The sequence below is a fragment of the Eubalaena glacialis genome, chromosome 2 (assembly GCF_028564815.1).
Source record: "Eubalaena glacialis isolate mEubGla1 chromosome 2, mEubGla1.1.hap2.+ XY, whole genome shotgun sequence".
NCBI classification, from domain to species: Eukaryota; Metazoa; Chordata; class Mammalia; order Artiodactyla; family Balaenidae; genus Eubalaena; species Eubalaena glacialis.
In genome coordinates, this window is record NC_083717.1 from 142,554,940 (window position 1) to 142,575,271 (window position 20,332).

General features: G+C 35.4%; 1 protein-coding gene across 1 annotated transcript in view; it reads right to left on the minus strand.

Moving 5' to 3' along the window:
- Window positions 1–20,332, minus strand: part of MDGA2 (MAM domain containing glycosylphosphatidylinositol anchor 2) — an 811,172-nt gene that overhangs the window by 171,903 nt on the left and 618,937 nt on the right. The window contains exon 8 of the mRNA XM_061182503.1: window positions 18,790–19,083. Within this exon, the coding sequence (XP_061038486.1) occupies window positions 18,790–19,083 (294 nt within the window). The remainder of the gene's footprint in view (window positions 1–18,789; window positions 19,084–20,332) is intronic.

Here is a 20,332-nt window from a genome sequence, read left to right on the forward strand (position 1 = left end):
CATTTGCATAAAGAAACTGGTGGTAGAGACTGAGACAAGTCACACAATTAAAAATGTCACTGCTAGAATTAGAACCCAGTGCCAGATTTAGAATGTATCCTACAATTTATAGTCTCCTATTTCTCCCCTATTCCAGAGTGTACCCATATTCATAGTTATGGTAAAAACTATGTGTAGTGTTATATTTTCATTAACAAAACTGTAACTGAAAAACATGGCTAAAGTCAGGAGTATGTATTTCAAATATTCATTAACTAATGCATTTACTGATCTAGGCTCTTTTGGAAGAAGTAATTATGATGCATAAAGGGAAGAGCTTATACTCTAATGAGAAAGAGACAGAAAAAAAGGGAGAGAGAACAGAGACATGCATGTATAGATATAATAGATAGATACAGATAAAATCTATATCTATATCTATATTTATACCTATATCAATTAGTAGTTGGAAGGTTGACATTACTAAGAACAGAAAAAGGGTCAGATTTACAGGATAAAAAGATTACACATAGCTGGAGGTTTTGGAGGATACCATTAGAGAAAAGGCATTTGACTGTTGCTTTGAAGGTGGTAAAGAGTGAGCTCACAGAGGTGACTCTAAGGATATTTATGACAGAGGAAATGAAATTACAAAAAGCACCAAGTTCAAAAGTGCACAGGATAATGAACTGTTCACCTTGACTGGAATATGGTATATGATCTCAGAGAAGGGTGAAGGATCTTGTTTTCCAGTTTAGGAGTCTGAACATTGAATCACAGGTAATGAGTAGTCATACAGAGTCTTTGAACAGAGAGAGAACAATCAATGCTTGCATTCATGCTTTTGCATGAATTTGGCTTGGTTATCCAAGCCAAGCAAATCATGTCCCATTGGAGTTAATCCTTGATGAGAGGCAAAAGAGGGCAAGTTTGTTTGTTTGTTTCAGGTGTAGCTGGAAATAATAAGAACCACTAAATAAAGCAAACAGAGAATGGAGCTAATGGTTGAGAAGAAGGCAACATTTAAGCTCCTGAAACCCACTATACTTTCTTGCCCATAAAAGACAAGAATTTTCTGTCACTTTCATCTGACAGTGTTCCTACTCATAAAGAAACATTCATCCAACATCAATGTTCTGAGAGGAAAGGGGAGATCAGAGGTGGGGAAAAATAGTAGGAATTTCTTGCAGGAGATAAAAGGGCCTCCCTTTGAAAATGACAGTTCGACTAGAGAGGCAGGAATGAATTCAGAGAATATTTTGAGAAATAACAGCTAATATTTAGGAAGTACTATCTATGTGTCAAACACTGGGCTAAAGACATCTCAGGCATCATCTAATTTTATCCTCGGATAAATCTATGATACAATGAAAATAAATCTCCATTATGACAGATATAAAAAACAAATATTGAGAGAAATTATGGTTAAAGTAGCCAAGCTGGAATTTAAACCACATGTCTAATTTCAGAATCCAATATTCTAATTTTTAAATGCATATGGGGAAAAAGGGAAGATAGAATAGTGACTCTAATATTGGTAACAGAGAGGAGACAGATCCTTTAAGGTGGGACAGGGAATTCAAGAGGAGAAAAATAATTAAGGGGAATAATTATAAAGTTTAATTTCAGTCACATTAGATTTTAGAATTCATCAGGAAACTAAGTGGGAATTTCACAGAAGCTGGCTGAATGTCTCAGATATAAATGTGGGGAAGATCTGCACAACAGTGATGGCTTAAGTCATTATATTGCCAAGTGAGAGAGTGCAGAGTAAGAAAACAATAGGACCAAAGCCTGATTTGGAGAAAGGAAGGATAAACAGCAATAAAGACAAGACTGGAAGGTAAAAACAAAACTAGCACGTAGGGCATCATAAAAGACAAAGAAGAAGAATGCATTAACAGTAATGAGTGTTCACTCAATAAACATGCTGTCTTCATGGAGCCAACATTGAGTTAGATAGATATGCATCATATGTATTTATCTCTCTCTACATATTTGCATAATATGCATCTATATCTATTTATACGTGTGATTGATTGATACATTTGTACCTTAGGGTTTGAAGTCAGCACTTAAAGCAAAAACTTCATATACTCAGATTACTTATATTTTTAACAGAATAAAAAAGTGCTATATTTATCATCTTATATTGTACACAAAGCAGTTAGTTTATGTTTAAGAACATATATTTCAAACACTAGGATCACCAGGGAAAATACTGACACTGACAAGCAGAAAGAAACTAAGAACAACTGAAGAAATGTCAGATTACTTCTGCCATTTCATCCATACATTTCAATGCAAATAATTTAAATGCTAAGAAATTGTGTCTCATTTTTCTTAAATATTTTTCAACTTCCTGCTTAATTTTGAACATTTTCTTCCCCTTATTAATTTTGTATGTTTAAATCCCTCTTAACTTTAAGAAAGATACTCAAGCTACATAATTTTCTTCTCAAGAAAAACAGTAATTTTAATTCATTGAGAAACAATATTAAAGAACAAAGTCCATGTATTCACTAATTTTCAAGAACATTATTTGACTGTTTTCTCTTTGGAAATAGTTTGTAATTAAGAAGAAAGTAATTTCCACATTTAAAATAAGTCTAATAAGTGTGAAATCAATTTCTTTCAAATTCACAGTGCGTGGTCAGCGTAAGTTTCAAAGCTTCCTTTTGAAGAACTTTTGCTTTTGCCTACTAGAATCTTTAGGGCTTCAAGGAAATATGCGTTTGCCAGAAGAAAGGAATTCAAAAGATGATCAAAATGATCCATGAATAAAATACAGCTACTTCCTCCCAAACCCAGATACAAAGCCGAAAGACCAACAAAGAGAGAACATAAGCACAGCAGTACACAGAAAATGAGACAAAAAGTTAAGAGAAAAAAAGTAAGGTATATTAGAAACATACTTGCATAATATACATAACTGAAATTATTACAACCAGATGAAGAAAAATACTAGAGCAAAAGAATTACTAAGAAAGTTTAACATGGCAGATGAAGAGAGTAGATGAATTTGAAAAAATGAAAAAAAAAATTCCCTCCTGCATGAGAATCTGACCTTTTAAAGTTCTAGCTGTGCTCTCCATGAAAAGGGAAGAATGTCAGCTATGATTTTAGGCAACATTCCTGTATTAAATTGCTTCTGGATTGAGAGGAATGTTAATATTGGATAGAAAGACATTAACTTCAAGCTTAGTGTAGTTAGTGACTCTTGAAGCTTCAGGGACTCTGGAAGTTATACCTATAGGTTTGTTACAAGAGACATAGAGACGTTGGTTCCTGTGGGGCAGAGGGTTCTGCCAGAGTTCCAATCCCCAAATTACATAGATATTGTCTCCTTATATATGAGCCATCGTCTAGGCACAGGTTCCCAACTTGGGATAATTTTGCCCATCAGAAACTCTTAGCAACATCTGGAGATATTCTTTATTGTCATGACATGAGGGAGGGGCATGCTACTGGCATCTCAAGATTAGAGGCCAGGGACACCTCCAAAGATCCTAACATTAACAAGATAGCCTCCACACACAACAGAAAATTCCATTTTGGGCAGAATAATTCCCTGTTGGGAGTTCTATGCGTTTGAGACATTTAGCAGCACCTCTGGCCTCTACGCAGCAGACGCCAGTGGTATCCCTCCTTCCCCAATTATGACAATCAAAAATGTTTTCAGAATTTTCAAGCATCCCCAGAAGTAGGGATGGGAGGACATGCTGGCAAGCTGTGGTTCCTGTCTTATATCTGCAAAGTGAATTTGATTCCATATGTGTCTACAGTAACGCCACGAGTTTGAATGTAGTTGAACCAAGAAGACCCTCTGGTAGGTTATATAATAGAGGAGTTCACTACTAGGTTAAGAGTTATTAACATAATATAATATAGTATAATATAATATAACCCCAAATAATATAATATATGCAAAAATCTTTGGCTGGTATTAAATATTAAAATATGATATTGGATCAAACAATTGATAATAAATAAAGATAAAATTGCTAACAACAACATGTAAGCTAAAATTCTATATGAACAATGTCTGTAAATGGATTAAACTTTGGTAACTGTGTCTCTCTTGCTGGAGAGATAGGAAGTCATGTCTTCCTTTCACAATACTGGCCTTTGATTTCTCACTTCCTGATGATTTTATCATGCACTGACTGAAGTGCCTTTTTGCCATTCAATTTCTTACATTGTTACCTAACTTCTGAAGTGCTTGTGCTTTTTTTCCTAACCGGAGAGTCATGTCTTTTGCATACCTTATGTTTTCCTCTGCACTAAACATTTCATAGGGGAGTATATTTATAAAATAAATTGATCAAGTTACAAGCACATTCATGGGATATATTATTGTAAACCTCTATGTGTGATTTATTTTAATGGTTTATTATTATTACCTTTTTATTTTCATGGGAGAAAAGCACAGTGTTTAGACAATTTATAGACAATAAATTCTATATTTGGGAAGAATACATTTATTTTTGGATGAGAGATAAATCCTTTTTTAACTAAGAAAGATTAAAAAGGCACAGGTTTTTGTAGTTACACATATATATTTACAAACGTGTTTATGTTCACCTCTCTTAGAGAATATATTTCCATAAAGTGAGGAAGGGGGAAGGAGAGAAGACCCAGGGAAAGAGGCAACATAAACCTTCTTCATTCAAAATACATTTAATCTAATCACATATCTGAAGGCTTTCAAGGGAGAAAATGATCTTTTCAGTATCATGGAAATACTACAATCATCTTAAATTCATTTCTGCACAACAGGGGTGGGCAGAAGTACTTAGCTGACAACATCAATAAACAAAAACTTGTCTGAGTTAAGCTGTCAATACTTTTAATCATTCTGTTTAAGCTGGCTGGTCCCTATCTCACTTCTTTGCATAGATGCTGAAAATAAAACTATTAATGAAAGGTTTTTTTTCTAAATATTAAACTATGGTTGTATCTACATTAAGATAGAAGCAGAGATGGAACCAGGGGAAAAATTATGCATGTATTTTCTTTACAAGATGCATATACTTGACAAACCGATCCTCTTTCCAGGTAATCTGTGATCCATGGCTCAGTAAAGACATCGTGTCTGTGCTCTAAATTGAGAAGCTCTTTAGAATGGGAGAGTTTCTATTGTCTTTGACAATTTCCTTAGATTAAATACCTTGCTGTATTCTCTGAAAGAGTGAGAAACGGGGAGAAAGGGGATAGCCCAGGAAGGCAGGAGCAGTTCAGCTAAAGTATATTCATCATAAAGACTCTGCAAAATATCATATTCACTTGGGAAGTTCAAATTTCAAATATTCAAGAGGAACATAAAAATAAAATGTTTAAACAAATCTGTTTTCAATGCAACTCCATTATAATTTCTCATCAAATCCACTGGGAAATGAGGTGAAGTATATTTATATGACATATTGACTTGAAATAAAAATTTTAGAGTTTATTTTATACAGTTTAAATTATACTCCATCGTATACGGCTATTGTTTCTTCTTTTTAAAGAAAAGATCTTAACTACCCGGGGGTGGGGAAGGTAGGATGGAAGAAAATAGCACAAATATTAATGTTTTCAAAATATTAACACTGCCTCAAGGTTCAGTTGATTAATGTTTCTAATAACTGCTGCAAACATCAGAAGAACAAATATGACCACTTAATCCAAATAAAGGAACAGTGTGTAATAAATGCTGAGTTCTATTTAATAATCATTAATGTTAAAATATGAAAAATGAATGCTTAAAATATTAAGCATTTTCTTAGTAAACGTAAAAGCTTTCCCCAACCTACATTCAGTTGAGAAGATAAAATTTAAAATTTCTTATTAGCAGAGGTTTAGCTTTAAACTTTTCCCAAGTACAGAGACTTGGGAAATGGATCAGAATGGATCAGTTAATCAAGAATCTACCAATTTTACAGCTGCTGTGGTGTTAGAAATGTAAGAGTTGCTTAGGCTCACAAAGCGCTTAAGTTATAGTAGGAATGGATCAACAGTCTTTAGAAAAAAAAAAAATAAAGAAAATAGTAAACAGTAAAATGGGGTATAGGAGCAATAATTACAAATAAGAAAATGGATTCTTTACATTAAAATATACCAGAAATGATATATTAAAATGATAATCATAATTTCCATTTTGTGCTGCATGGTGAGCAATGTTCTAGTTGCTTTGCAAAATTATTTCAAATAAATGTTAATTGAAAATGGAAAACATTTTTCTTTTCTTGGAAATAGAAAACTAAAGCTCAGAGAAATTAAGATATTGGACAAGGGCCATATATATAGTATTAAATTAACACTCAAACTAATTCTATAAGCAATAGTAAAGAGAGTTTTGATGAAGGCAACAGTGAAATAATAACCAATGATTCTGAAAGAAGTTTATCATCTAATATATATGTTCAACATGAAGTTTTGCTTTGAAGTTCTAACTTGTGCAGACTAAATGCCAGTGTCCACAGGGCTATCAAGAAGGGCCCTCTTCTCAGTCACCAAGAGGCTTCCTAAAGAGGGAGGACTGAGGCAAGACTTAAATGGTGAAAAAGAATTGAAGAGTTGGTGGGAACAGGAGAAGGGAGGAATAGGAATCTACTACAGAGGCAACACCAAATTACCATGTCTATGAGGCTAAGAAGAGATGGGCTGAATTAATACAAAAAAAAAAAAAAGGAACACATCTGAATAAGTAGAGCATTCTAGGCTATGCTAGAAGGCATTTTATTGTTCTTTTAAGTTAAAATTCTTATCCATTCACTTATAAATTCCTTTGGATAGTCTTTAACATCTTCCTGTGTGAATATGGCAAACTGCTTCCTTGTTTCCTCTTTAATCAATATTTACCTCTTATATTATTAGCTTATATTAGTCTCTTATATTAGCTTTAGATCAATCTCTAGTCACAATATTTGCAGAGCAATCTTGCTTTTGAAAAAATCCAAAAAGTAGTTGTAGTTGCTCAACACAGTCATTCTGTATATCTCAACACTACAGAAAATTACTCAGTTATTCATCTAACAATAGTGAGCATATCTGTTACATTACATTCCAATCTATCTTTAATTTTCTTTTTGTTTATAAGGTCCACGGTGTTCTGCTTTGGTTGAATATTCATTTTGATTGAAAGTAATAATCATACACACTTCACTAAATTACTTGAGAAAAAGAGTAAGCGATAAAGCTCTGATCTATGGCTCCCTCCTCTTCACAAAATTCGGTCTTACTTTGGAAATAGGTGAGGAACATGGGGTCTTTCAATAGCTCTGATTATTTTCTTTCATAATTTTTCTTCATTTGGTAAATAGAAATTGTAAGTAAAGGGTGCATGAAATCTCATTTGAAGGCAGCTGAAAGATGGTTACTTAATACATTTTAACATTATTGTCAGTTTTTGGTTTTTAGTGCGTATTTTATATTTTATGACAGAAATATCTTATCTTTACTTGTAGGTACAATAAATGTGTCTATAGATAATAAAGCTTTTAATATAAAACTAACATCCAATACAGTATTTATCTTCTTCATCTGATTTTCAAGGAAATGTACTTCAAAATACACTCACTTCTCTAAAAGATTTTACTAGTGCTTTGAGATAAAATCATTTAAAGTATAGCTTTTATTAAAAATAAAATGTAACAGTTTATGAAATTAAAATCACAGTATGCAATATGTATACATCTATAACACAAATATAAGAAAGAGCAATAATTTCTTTTAGGAAGACAATAGGCATATCTTAGTTTCTTCATTTAATATTTGAATATATTCTTCCAAAGGCATTTTTATTTAATCAATATTCAAATGATCAGTATTCTACTGATGTTTAAAAATAGCTTTTACTACTGCTATTTTGTTTAGGAAATTGTTCGAGTTTTGTTCAATAAGCTCTATACATACTATAATTTTTAAATGATATTAATCAATTAACCTATCCAACATTTTTATTTTCAATGATTCTATCCTAATACTGCTTCACATAAATATAAGCAAGAAAGTTAAAAGAACTGTTATACATTTTCAAAAACATGTAAATGAAATTAAATTAAATAGTGGCTGAATATTCAAAGGTCTGTTAAAAACTCTACAATATACGTTGCAATTTCATCTAGCATTTTAAAAAAATTTAGATGAATTTTAAACCACTATTTTTCAAAATCTTATATTTGCAACTTCCTATTCTGGTCTATATCATTTGTAGTAATTGGCAATCATAGAAATTAAAAATATTATAAAATAAACCTTCAGCTTTCAAGGAATGAGCAATGTGCACAAAAATTTAATAATTTAAACCATTTCATTACGGTGATTAAGCTACTCTTAATAAGATATAAAATGCTGTAAAATACCTCTAGGCTTCTGTCACTTGTTAAATCTTTATCCACACATTTTAAGAAGAAAATTAATTGGAGATAGTAAATAATTGAAAAAGTTTTAATAAAAGAACTGCTCTATTATTTTAACACATGGGCTAAGAATAAATCTCATTTGAAGATTCAGAACATTAAATTAAATGTACTGTTCAACTTTTTTATGTAATATGAAAACATTTATACTATTTATATTTAGGTCCTTAAACCTACGCTCATCAAAGGCCTAATACAATTTCTTCTTTGGTCCTTTAATCCTTCTGATTGGTTATTGTTTAATTGGACACAACTAAAACTTAATGAGAAAAAAAAATGCCTTAGAGACACATTTGTTTTTGTTTCTTATTTATTATGACCATCTCTGTTTCATTCTTTTATATTTCAAAACTGATTAATTATATATAAATATATGTGTTTACGTATACATATTGTGTGTGCATATATATACATATTTTGTCCTAGAATAGACTGTCCTACAATTTGCCAGTGTAATAACCATTTTAAGAAAGGAGATCTTAATAAACTAAAGTGTAGCATTCAAGTGCTGAAAAGTGTCTTGTAAGGGTTAGAATAATTGACATCTTCTCCCTTCATACACTTGGATGTTTTCAGCTATCAAACTATTATGCGAGAGACCTTCAAGATGGCAGAAGAATAAGACGTGGAGATCACCTTCCTCCCCACAAATACATCAGAAATACATCTACATGTGGAACAACTCCTACAGAACACCTACTGAACACTGGCAGAAGACCTCAGACTTTCCAAAAGGCAAGAAACTCCCCACGAACCTGGGTAGGGCAAAAGAAAAAACAAAGACAAAAGAATAGGGAGGAGACCTGCACCACTGGGAGGGAGCTGTGAAGGAGGAAAAAATTCCACACACTAGAAAGCCCCTTCACTGGTGGAGAGAGAGGGTGGTGGGGGGGAAGCTTCAGAGCCACATAGGACAGTGCAGCAACAGGGGTGCAGAGGGCAAAGCAGAGAGATTCCTGCACAGAGGATCAGTGCCGACCAGCACTCACCAGCCTGAGAGGCTTGTCTGCTCACCCGCCGGGGTGGGTGGGGGCTGGGAGCTGAGGCTCAGGTTTCGGAGGTCAGATCCCAAGGAAAGGACTGGGGTTGGCTGCGTGAACACAGCCTGAAGGGGGCTAGTGCGCCACAGCTAGCCGGGAGGGAGTCCAGGAAAAGGTCTGGAACTGCCTAAGAGGCAAGAGACCATTGTTTCAGGGTGCGCGAGGAGAGGGGATTCAGAGCGCCACCTAAACCAGCTCCAGAGGTACGCACAAGCCGCGGCTATCAGCGCGGACCCCAGAGACAGGCATAAAATGCTAAGGCTGATGCTGGAGCCACCAAGAAGCCCGTGTGCAAGCACAGGTCACTATCCACACCTCCCCTCCCGGGAGCCTGTGCAGCCTGCCGCTGCCAGGGTCCCGTGATCCAGGGACAATTTCCCCGGGAGAACACACCGGGCCTCAGGCTGTTGCAACGTCATGCTGGCCTCTGCCGCCACAGGCTCACCCCACACTCCGTACCCCTCCCTCCCCCCTGCCTGAGTGAGCCAGAGCCCCCGAATCAGGTGCTCCTTTAACCCTGTCCTGTCTGGGTGGGGAACAGATGCCCTCAGGCGGCCTACACGCAGAGATGGGGCAAATCCAAAGCTGAACCCCAGGAGCTGTGCAAACAAAGAAGATAAGGGAAATCTCTCCCAGCAGCCTCAGGAGCAGCAGATTAAATCTCCACAATCAACTTGATGTACCCTGTACCTGTGGAATACCTGAATAGAAAACGAATCATCCCAAAATTGAGGCGCTGGACTCTGGGAGCAACGACATATGTATTTTTTTCCTTTTTCTCTTTTTGTGAGTGTTATGTGTATACTTCTGTGTGTGATTTTGTCTGTATAGCTTTGCTTTTACCATTTATCCTAGGGTTCTGTCTGTCCGTTATTTTTATTTTATTATTATTTTTTTTAAGTATAATTTTTAGCGCTTGTTATCATTGGTGGATTTGTTTTTCGGTTTGGTTCCTCTCTTCTTTCTTTCTTTCTTTCTCTTTCTCACTTTTCTTCTGAGCCATGTGGCTGACAGGGTATTGGTGCTCCGGCTGGGTGTCAGGCCTGTGCCTCTGAGGTGGGAGATTCAAGTTCAGGACATTGGTCCACCAGAGACCTCCCGGCTCCACGTAATATCGAACAGCAAAAGCTCTCAAAGAGATCTCCATCTCAACGCTAAGACCCAGCTGCACTCAACGACCAGCAACCTACAGTGCTGGACACTCTATGCCAAAAAACTAGCAAGACAGAAACACAACCCCACCCATTAGCAGAGAGGCTGCCTAAAATCATAAGGTCACAGAAAACCCAAAACACAACACCGGATGCGGTCCTTCTCACCAGAAAGAAAAGATCCAGCCTCATCCTCCAGAACACAGGCAACCTCCACCAGGAAGCCTACACAACCCACTGAACCAACCTTAGCGACTGGGGGCAGACACCAAAAAAAACGGGAGCTACGAACCTGCAGCCTGCGAAAAGGAGACCCCAAACACAGTAAGTTAAGCAAAATGAGAAGACCGAGAAACACACAGCAGATGAAGGAGCAAGGTAAAAACCCACCAGACCAAACAAATGAAGAGGAAATAGGCAGTCTACCTGAAAAAGAATTCAGACTAATGATAGTAGAGATGATCCAAAATCTTGGAAATAGAATGGAGAATATACAAGAAACGTTTAAGAAGGACCTAGAAGAACTAAAGAGCAAACAAACAATGATGAACAGCACAATAAAAGAAATTAAAAATTTTCTAGAAGGAATCAATAGCAGAATAACTGAAGCAAAAGAACGTATAAGTGAACTGGAAGATAAAATAGTGGAAATAACTACTGCAGAGCAGAATAAAAAGAATGAAAAGAATTGAGGACAGTCTCAGAGGCATCTGGGACAACATTAAACGCACCAACATTTGAATTATAGGGGCCCCAGAAGAAGAAGAGAAAAAGAAAGGGACTGAGAAAATATTCGAAGAGATTATAGTTGAAAACTTCCCTAATATGGGAGAGGAAATAGTTAATCAAGTCCAAGAAGTGCAGAGAGTCCCATACAGGATAAATCCAAGGAGAAACATGCCAAGACACATATTAATCAAACTATCAAAAATTAAACACAAAGAAAAAATATTAAAAGAAGCAAGGGAAAAACAACAAATAACATACACAGGAATCCCCATAAAGTTAACAGCTGATCTTTCAGCACAAACTCTGCAAGCTAGAAGGGAGTGGCAGGACATGTTTAAAGTGATGACAGGGAAAAACCTACAACCAAGATTACTCTACCCAGCAAGGATCTCATTCAGATTTGACGGAGAAATTAAAACCTTTACAGACAAGCAAAAGCTAAGAGAATTCAGCACCATAAAACCAGCTTTACAACAAATACTAAAGGAACTTCTCTAGGCAGGAAACACAAGAGAAGGAAAAGATCTACAATAACAAACCCAAAACAATTAAGAAAATGGTAATAGGAACATACATATCGATAATTACCTTAAATGTAAATGGATTAAATGCTCCAGCCAAAAGACACAGACTGGCTGAATGGATACAAAAACAAGACCTATATATATGCTGTCTACAAGAGACCCACTTCAGACCTAGGGACACATACAGACTGAAAGTGAGGGGAGGGAAAAAGATATTCCATGCAAATGCATATCAAAAGAGAGCTGGAGTAGCAAATCTCATATCAGACAAAATAGACTTTAAAATAAAGACTATTACAAAGACACAAAGAGGGAAACTACCTAATGATCAAGGGATCAATCCAAGAAGAAGATATGAGAACTGTAAATATTTATGCACCAACATAGGAGCACCTCAATACATAAGGCAAATGTTAACAGCCATAAAAGGGGAAATTGACAGTAACACAATCATAGTAGGGGATGTTAACACCCCACTTTCACCATGGACAGATCATCCAAAATGAAAATAAATAAGGAAATACAAGCTTTAAATGATACATTAAACAAGATGGACTTAATGGATATTTATAGGACATTCCATCCAAAAACAACAGAATACACTTTCTTCTCAAGTGCTCATGGAACATTCTCCAGGATAGATCATATCTCGGGTCACAAATGAAGCTTTGGTAAATTTAAGAAAATTGAAATCATATCAAGTGTCTTTTCTGACCACAATGCTATGAGACTAGATATCAATTACAGGAAAAATTCTATAAAAAATACAAACACATGGAGGATAAACAATACACTACTTAATGACCAAGATATCACTGAAGAAATCAAAGAGGAAATCAAAAAATACCTAGAAACAAATGACAATGAAAAAACAAAGACCCAAAACCTATGGGATGCAGCAAAAGCAGTTCTAAGACAGAAGTTTACAGCAATACAATCCTACTTCAAGAAACAAGAAACATCTCAAATAAACAACCTAACCTTACACCTAAAGCAATTAGAGAAAGAAGAACAAAAAAACCCCCAAAGTTAGCAGAAGGAAAGAAATCATGGAGATCAGATCAGAAATAAATGAAAAAGAAATGAAGGAAACAATAGCAAAGATCAATAAAACCAAAAGCTGGTTCTTTAATAAGATAAAGAAAATTGATAAACCATTAGCCGGACTCATCAAGAAAAAAAGGGAGAAGACTCAAATCAACAGAATTAGAAATGAAAAAAGAGAAGTAACAACTGACACTGCAGAAATACAAAGGATCATAAGAGATTACTACAAGCAACTATATGCCAAAAAAAAAACAGACAACCTGGAAGAAATGGACAAATTCTTAGAAAACCACAACCTTCCGAAACTGAAACAGGAAGAAACAGAAAATATAAACATACCAATCACAAGCACTGAAATTGAAACTGTGATTAAAAATCTTCCAACAAACAAAAGCCCAGGACCAGATGGCTTCACAGTTGAATTCTATCAAACATTTAGAGAAGAGCTAACACTATCCTTTTCAAACTCTTCCAAAATATAGCAGAGGGAGGAACACTCCCAAACTCATTCTAAGAGGCCACCATCACCCTGATACCAAAACCAGACAAAGATGTCACAAAGAAAGAAAACTACAGGTCAATATCACTGATGAACATAGATGCAAAAATCCTCAACAAAATACTAGCAAAGAGAATTCAACAGCACATTAAAAGGATCATACAACATGATCAAGTGGGGTTTATCCCACGGATGCAAGGATTATTCAATATACTCAAATTAATCAATGTGATACACCAAATTCTCAAACTGAAGGAAAGAAACCATATGATAATCTCAATAGATGCAGAAAAAGCTTTTGACAAAATTCAACACCCATTTATGATAAAAACCCTCCAGAAAGTATGCATAGAGGGAATTTACGTCAACATAATAAAGGCCATATATGACATGCCCCTGGCCAACATCGTTCTCAATGGTAAAAAACTGAAACCATTTCCAGCAAGATCAGGAACAAGACAAGGTTGCCCACTCTCATCACTATTATTCAACATAGTTTTGGAAGTTTTAGCCACAGCAATCAGAGAAGAAAAATAATAAAAGGAATCCAAATGGGAAAAGAAGAAGTAAAGCTGTCACTGTTTGCAGATGACATGATACTATACATAGAGAATCCTAAAGACTCTACCTGAAAACTACTAGAGCTAATCAATGAATTTAAAGAAAAGTAACAGGATACAAAATTAATGCACAGAAATCTCTTGCATTCCTAAACACTAATGATGAAAAATCTGAAAGAGAAATTAAGGAAACACTCCCATTTACCATTGCAACAAAAAGAATAAAATACCTAGAAATAAACCTATGGAAGGAGACAAAAGACCTGTATGCAGAAAACTATAAGACATTGATGAAAGAAATTAAAGATGATACAAATAGATGGAGAGATATACCATGTTCTTGGATTGGAAGAATCAACATTGTGAAAATGACTATACTACCCAAAGCAATCTACAGATTCAATGCAATCCCTATCAAACTACCAATGGCATTTTTCATAGAACTAGAGCAAAAATTTCACAATTTGTATGGAAACACAAAAGACCCTGAAGAGTCAAAGAAATCTTGAGAAAGAAAAACGGAGTTGGAGGAATCAGGCTCCTGGACTTCAGACTATACTACAAAGCTACAGTAATCAAGACAGTATGGTACTGGCACAAACACAGACATATAGATCAATGGAACAGGATAGAAAGCCCAGAGATAAACCCACACACCTATGGTCACCTTATTTTTGATAAAGGAGGTGAGAATATACAATGGAGAAAAAACAGCCTCTTCAATAAGTGGTGCTGGGAAAACTGGACAGCTACATGTAAAAGAATGAAATTAGAACACTCCCTAACACCATACACAAAAATAAACTCAAAATCAATTAAAGAGCTCAATATAAGGCCAGACACTATAAAACTCTTAGAGGAAAACATAGGCAGAACACTCTATGACATAAATCAGAGCAAGAGCCTTTTTGACCCACCTCCTAGAGAAATGGAAATAAAAACAAAAATAAACAAATGGGACCTAATGAAACTTCAAAGCTTTTTCACAGCAAAGGAAACCATAAACAAGACGAAAAGACAACCCTCAGGATGGGAGAAAATATTTGCAAATGAATCAATGGACAAAGGATTAATCTCCAAAGTATATAAACAGCTCATGCAGCTCAATATAAAAATAAAAAAAGTATCCAAAAATGGGCAGAAGACCTACATATACATTTCTCCAAAGAAGATACACAGATTGCCCACAAACACATGAAAGAATGCTCAACATCACTAATCATTAGAGAAATGCAAATCAAAATACAATGACGTGTCACCTCACACCAGTCAGAAGAGCCATCATCAAAAAATCTCCAAATAATCAATGCTGGAGAGTGTGTGGAGAAAAGGGAACCCTCTTTCATTGTTGGTGGGAATGTAAATTGATACAGCCACTATGGAGAACAGTATGGAGTTTCCTTAAAAAACTAAGAATAGAACTACCATGCAACCCAGCAATCCCACTACTGTGCATATACCCGGGGAAAATCATAATTCAAAGAGTCATGTAGCACAATGTTCATTGCAGCTCTATTTAGAATAGCCAAGACATGGAAGCAACCTAAGTGTCCATTGACAGATGAATGGGTAAAGAAGATATGGCAGATATATACAATGGAATATTACTCAGCCATAAAAAGAAACAAAATTGAGTTATATGTAGTGAGGTGGATGGCCCTAGAGTCTGTCATACAGAGTGAAGTAAGTCAGAAAGAGAAAAACAAATACTATATGTTAACACATATATGTGGAATCTAAAAAAAAAAAAAAAAAAGGTTCTGAAGAATCTAGGGGCAGGACGGGAATAGAGACGCAGACGTAAAGAATGGACTTGAGAAAAAAAAAAAAAAAAGAATGGACTTGAGGACATGGGGAGGGGGAAGGGTAAGCTGGGACGAAGTGAGAGGGTTGCATGGACTTTATTATATACTACCAAATATAAAATAGATAGCTAGCGGGAAGCAGCCGCATAGTATAGGGAGATCAGCTCAGTGCTTTGTGACCACCTAGAGGGGTGGGGTAGGGAGGGTGGGAGGGAGACGCAAGAGGGAGGAGATATGGGTGTATATGTATATGTATAGCTGACACTTTGTTACAAAGGAGAAACTAACAAACACACCATTTTAAAGCGATTATACTCCAGCAAAGATTAAAAAATAAAAAACAACTGTTATGCAACAAGTCCTCAGATAATCCTGAAACCTAAATAATAAGGACTAGTTATGCAAGAAGCAAGATGTGTGTGTGTGTGTATATATATATATTCTTATTACATTTGTTATCATAACATATTTACTCAACACATTTTCTGAATAGCTATAATGTAAAATATATTATGCTGGGAATACAAAATATACAAAGCATAGCTTGTTAGCTGCAACGATGTAACTAATTGCTGAGGATGACATAAACACATGCACATATATATGTATATTTGTGTGCATGTGTGTATGAAAATAACTTAGTATTTTATATTCTATATGAATTCTCACTTGTAGCATGGCTATCCCAGTTAAGCACAAATACCATATTATTTTCATACTTTTAAGAAGTCACCATAAAAGTTAAAATATTTATGATTTTAAAAATGTATCAGGATTCCTACATGGCTAGTTTTGCAGGAATAATGCTTAGGTAGGCTTGCAAGCTGGACCTGCTAGCAGGGATTATGTGCCTGGAAAATGAATGCTTGACTCAGAAATATTCTGGAGCTCTTACTAGTTTTCGTACCTGGCAAATGCTCAGACACATAACTAGATTCTTCAGAAGAGTTGGGAATCCATGAAGTGAAGCTTTTTGAAAGACATGATGGCATACTCATCTGAAACTGGCAAGACTGCTGGCATGCAGCCACCTTTCTGGGTAGGCCAGGGAAGTTGCCTCTGAGACGAAGTGCTGTTAGATTATACCCTCTGCTCTGCAAAGTCACCTTGGGATGCAGATCTTTTTCTCTACATTAAATGAACTCGGCTTTGCCTATGTCTATTGATGGCGTTCAGTCAATTACATCCTTGTGACACTAGAGACAACTGTGTCAGTATTTATCTTCATGTGCTATTATAGGATTGAATTTTAAGATCCTGTGCTGAACTTATTAATATTATCTATGAAATTTATTAGGAAGCAAAAGAAAAAAAAAAAGGAAATTTAGGTTGTCAATAGAATCCTGGAAGTTAGTATATTCTATGGAGATAAGAGATCCTGGTCCTTGAACCTTTAATTTAGAATTCCCTAGAGCCAGTGGGTTTCACAGCTTCCCCAGAGAGTGTGAGCAGGGTGAAAACGAATTGCCCTGTGGCTGTAGGAACACTGAAGCTTGGTGCATAACTCCGGAGGAAGCACACAATCCTGTGATTACCAATACGAATGAGGTTCTCCAAACTGTATCAATTTCCTCTGTGGTTACCTGAGCGTGTCTCTTATTTTTTGGAGAATTAAGGAGAGGTTTGGTTAAAAAAAAAAATTTTTTTTCTTTCTGAAACCTGTTTTCACGTGAACCTCCTACCCATGAGCTTATTATCATGAGTATAAAGGCCAGTGAGGAAAAAATGTAATATTAAACTGTGGAATGGAACTTGCCACCTAAAAGCTGCATTCTTTAGAGATAAAACTAGTAATCAATTGGAAATCAGCCAAGATATTTGACAAATATAAGTTTGCATATTTACAGGATACACAGCAGACTGAAATCTGAGTTTCTAAAGAACAGGGACAGGGAATGGTTCAGCAGCACCCAGAACATTGCTCCTCTCACCACTCACACCCCTCATACAAAAGCGCACGTGTTGTTACCTGCCCCAAACGTAATCCTTCCGTATCTCAGTTAACCTTCCAAATCTAAAGTCAGATAATCTAATCTGCCAGCATCCTTAAGTCTTATATAAAAATAGACATTTTGGACTAATTGCTATTTTCCAAGTTACAGAAGAACCACAGAAAGAAAACAACATCATTGTTTATTGAAGTGTATAGTTTCATCTACTTCATTCTTTTTCTTGAAGACTTTGCCACCATGTAGTTAACAAATAATACATCAACTAAAATGTACAGCAACACTCCTGGAGTTTGAACAGATTGTGTTTAGTTTGCTTCTTCTCTGTAACAATATCCACACTACCTGCTATCCAAAATACCAGGGCATCATCCTCTAATAACCTAACACCAGTGACATTGTTAAACTTCTTAATATCATGAATTTAGGTATTTTTAATACTAAAAGCAAATACAAAGCACAGTATGTCTGCATTTCTTTTGTTAGAACTCTAACAGTGATTTCATTGAAAATAGTTAAAAGTCTATCATATTCAGCTCTCACAGTTAAACAATTATCTGTGGAGAAAGTCAAGCAAAACTTTAGCTCCTAATATCTGCCTGAATTATCTATATATTACTAGATAATTATGTAATCTTTTCTTACAACTTCAGATTGCACACAGCATTGCAATGATTAGGTCTCCACAATTTAAGCAAAGGGATGCCTTGAAATAGGTGGATAATTTGGGCAAAGGACACGCAATTGCTGAAGCAGAAACATAAACTATGAAAACAAAAGAGTATTATAATCTGAATTAGCAATTACTTCCAATCTCCATTTTGCTTCATTGTACATGGCCAGTATTTAACCATTAGGCTTGTTGATTCTTTGGCATTAACCAATGACATAACACCATCATAATCATCACACACACACTAATACAATTCTTTTCCATTAGTGTGTATTAATTAGTTCAAGTAATAGGCAGACATAGGGAAATTATAGTTTAAATTGGGTAGCAATAATGTAGAAATATTGTTTACTAATCCAATTCCAAAAATCACCTCATTTTCTTCCCTTGTCCCCCCAATCTCGAAATACATAGAAAAAAAATGTACTTACACTGCACGATGAGCTGCACCAAGGCTTCTCTTGGTTTCACATTAAATCCATTGTACTGGCTGGTCTGACATCGGTACATTCCTGACATTTCCCTAGATACATTCACAATCCTCAGTGTTCCATCATAACTCTCCATTTGCATTGACCCATCAGGCATTGCAACTTCTTTATCCGCTCTAGACCAAAGGATGATGGGTTTAGGTTTTCCAGTTACTTGACACTGCAGTTCTATTGTGTCTCCTTCTCTGGTGACCAAAGGTGATTTTTCCTGTGGAACAGTCAGATTGGGTGGAACTTGAAATGGGAAAAAGAAAATTTTTCAAGGTTAGTATGTACTGGTAAAGCATATTCAAACACAGAAAATCATAAGGAAACAACTTCTGCTGGTTGAAGATGTGTGACAATTCAGATGACAAAAATTACAGAGACCTTGGGGATAAGTGGCACTTACCCTCACTTAAAATAATTCTAAATTGTTTTCGTAGAACTTTCTCAAATGAGGTCTTCAAACATTAGCAAAATAAATAAAGCATTACATTGGAACGCAAATGGTCAACATAAGAACAATCTACTCAATGACTTGTCATTATCAGCCATTAACTGGGTCTTTAAGATCTGCATTTCACAGAAGAGTGATCCTACTTGCTGAGGTAAGGTTTAGCTTTTCAGTCTTCTGCTTCCTATGCTGTTCTCTCTTATCCAAGGATGCTATAAGAAAGGGATAAGAGACATTATAGACTTAGCAGGCACAGTAAATGCAATAGGAAAGAGAAAAAGAACCTCTGATATAAAACCAGAAGTTCTAAATTTGGTTTAGAAACTGCTGCCAAACTCTTAAGGTTTAGGATTCGTTCTCTCCCTCGAGGAAATGAAATGGAACAACTGACTACAATGCCACACTCTGACCATCCAGTGTATTGTTCTTTTTGACTTTTAATATTTTTTGACATTTTAATTTCAAATGATTTCACTTTAAGATTTTGAGATCACTGTAAATAGTTTGTCATGATGCTGCCACTATTTCTGTAAAATTAATTTTAAGTGAGTTTTCAAAAATATATTTCAATAATCTAAGAATTTAATTTTCTCAAGTAAAGCTAATTTCTGATTTTACTGAAGATATTTATGAGAAAATTAGATTGATTTTACAGGAACTTACCTTACTGTGCTGGAATATATTTATGTTAGGGTTTGGTGAAAAATGAACTAATAAGAGGCAAGTACTACTCAATGGGTTTTCCTACAAACAATATCACCTGTTCCACTGGAAGACTTTTACTTCTCATACAAATGTGTATGAATTAAAAAGTATTTATGCAATAGGACATCTATCAAAAAAGCATGGGCTAAATTAGAATGGCAGAATAAGAATAACCAGAAATATATGAATAATTCTATCCTTGTGATAAATGTCATATGCTTCCCCTCTTTGGAGTTATTACTGAATATGGACAAAAAGGCAAAGGTTTTATTCTCCCTTCTAGCATTACTGTGCTCCAGTGCCCAGGAACAAAAACAAATATAATTAATTTTTAAAGTATTT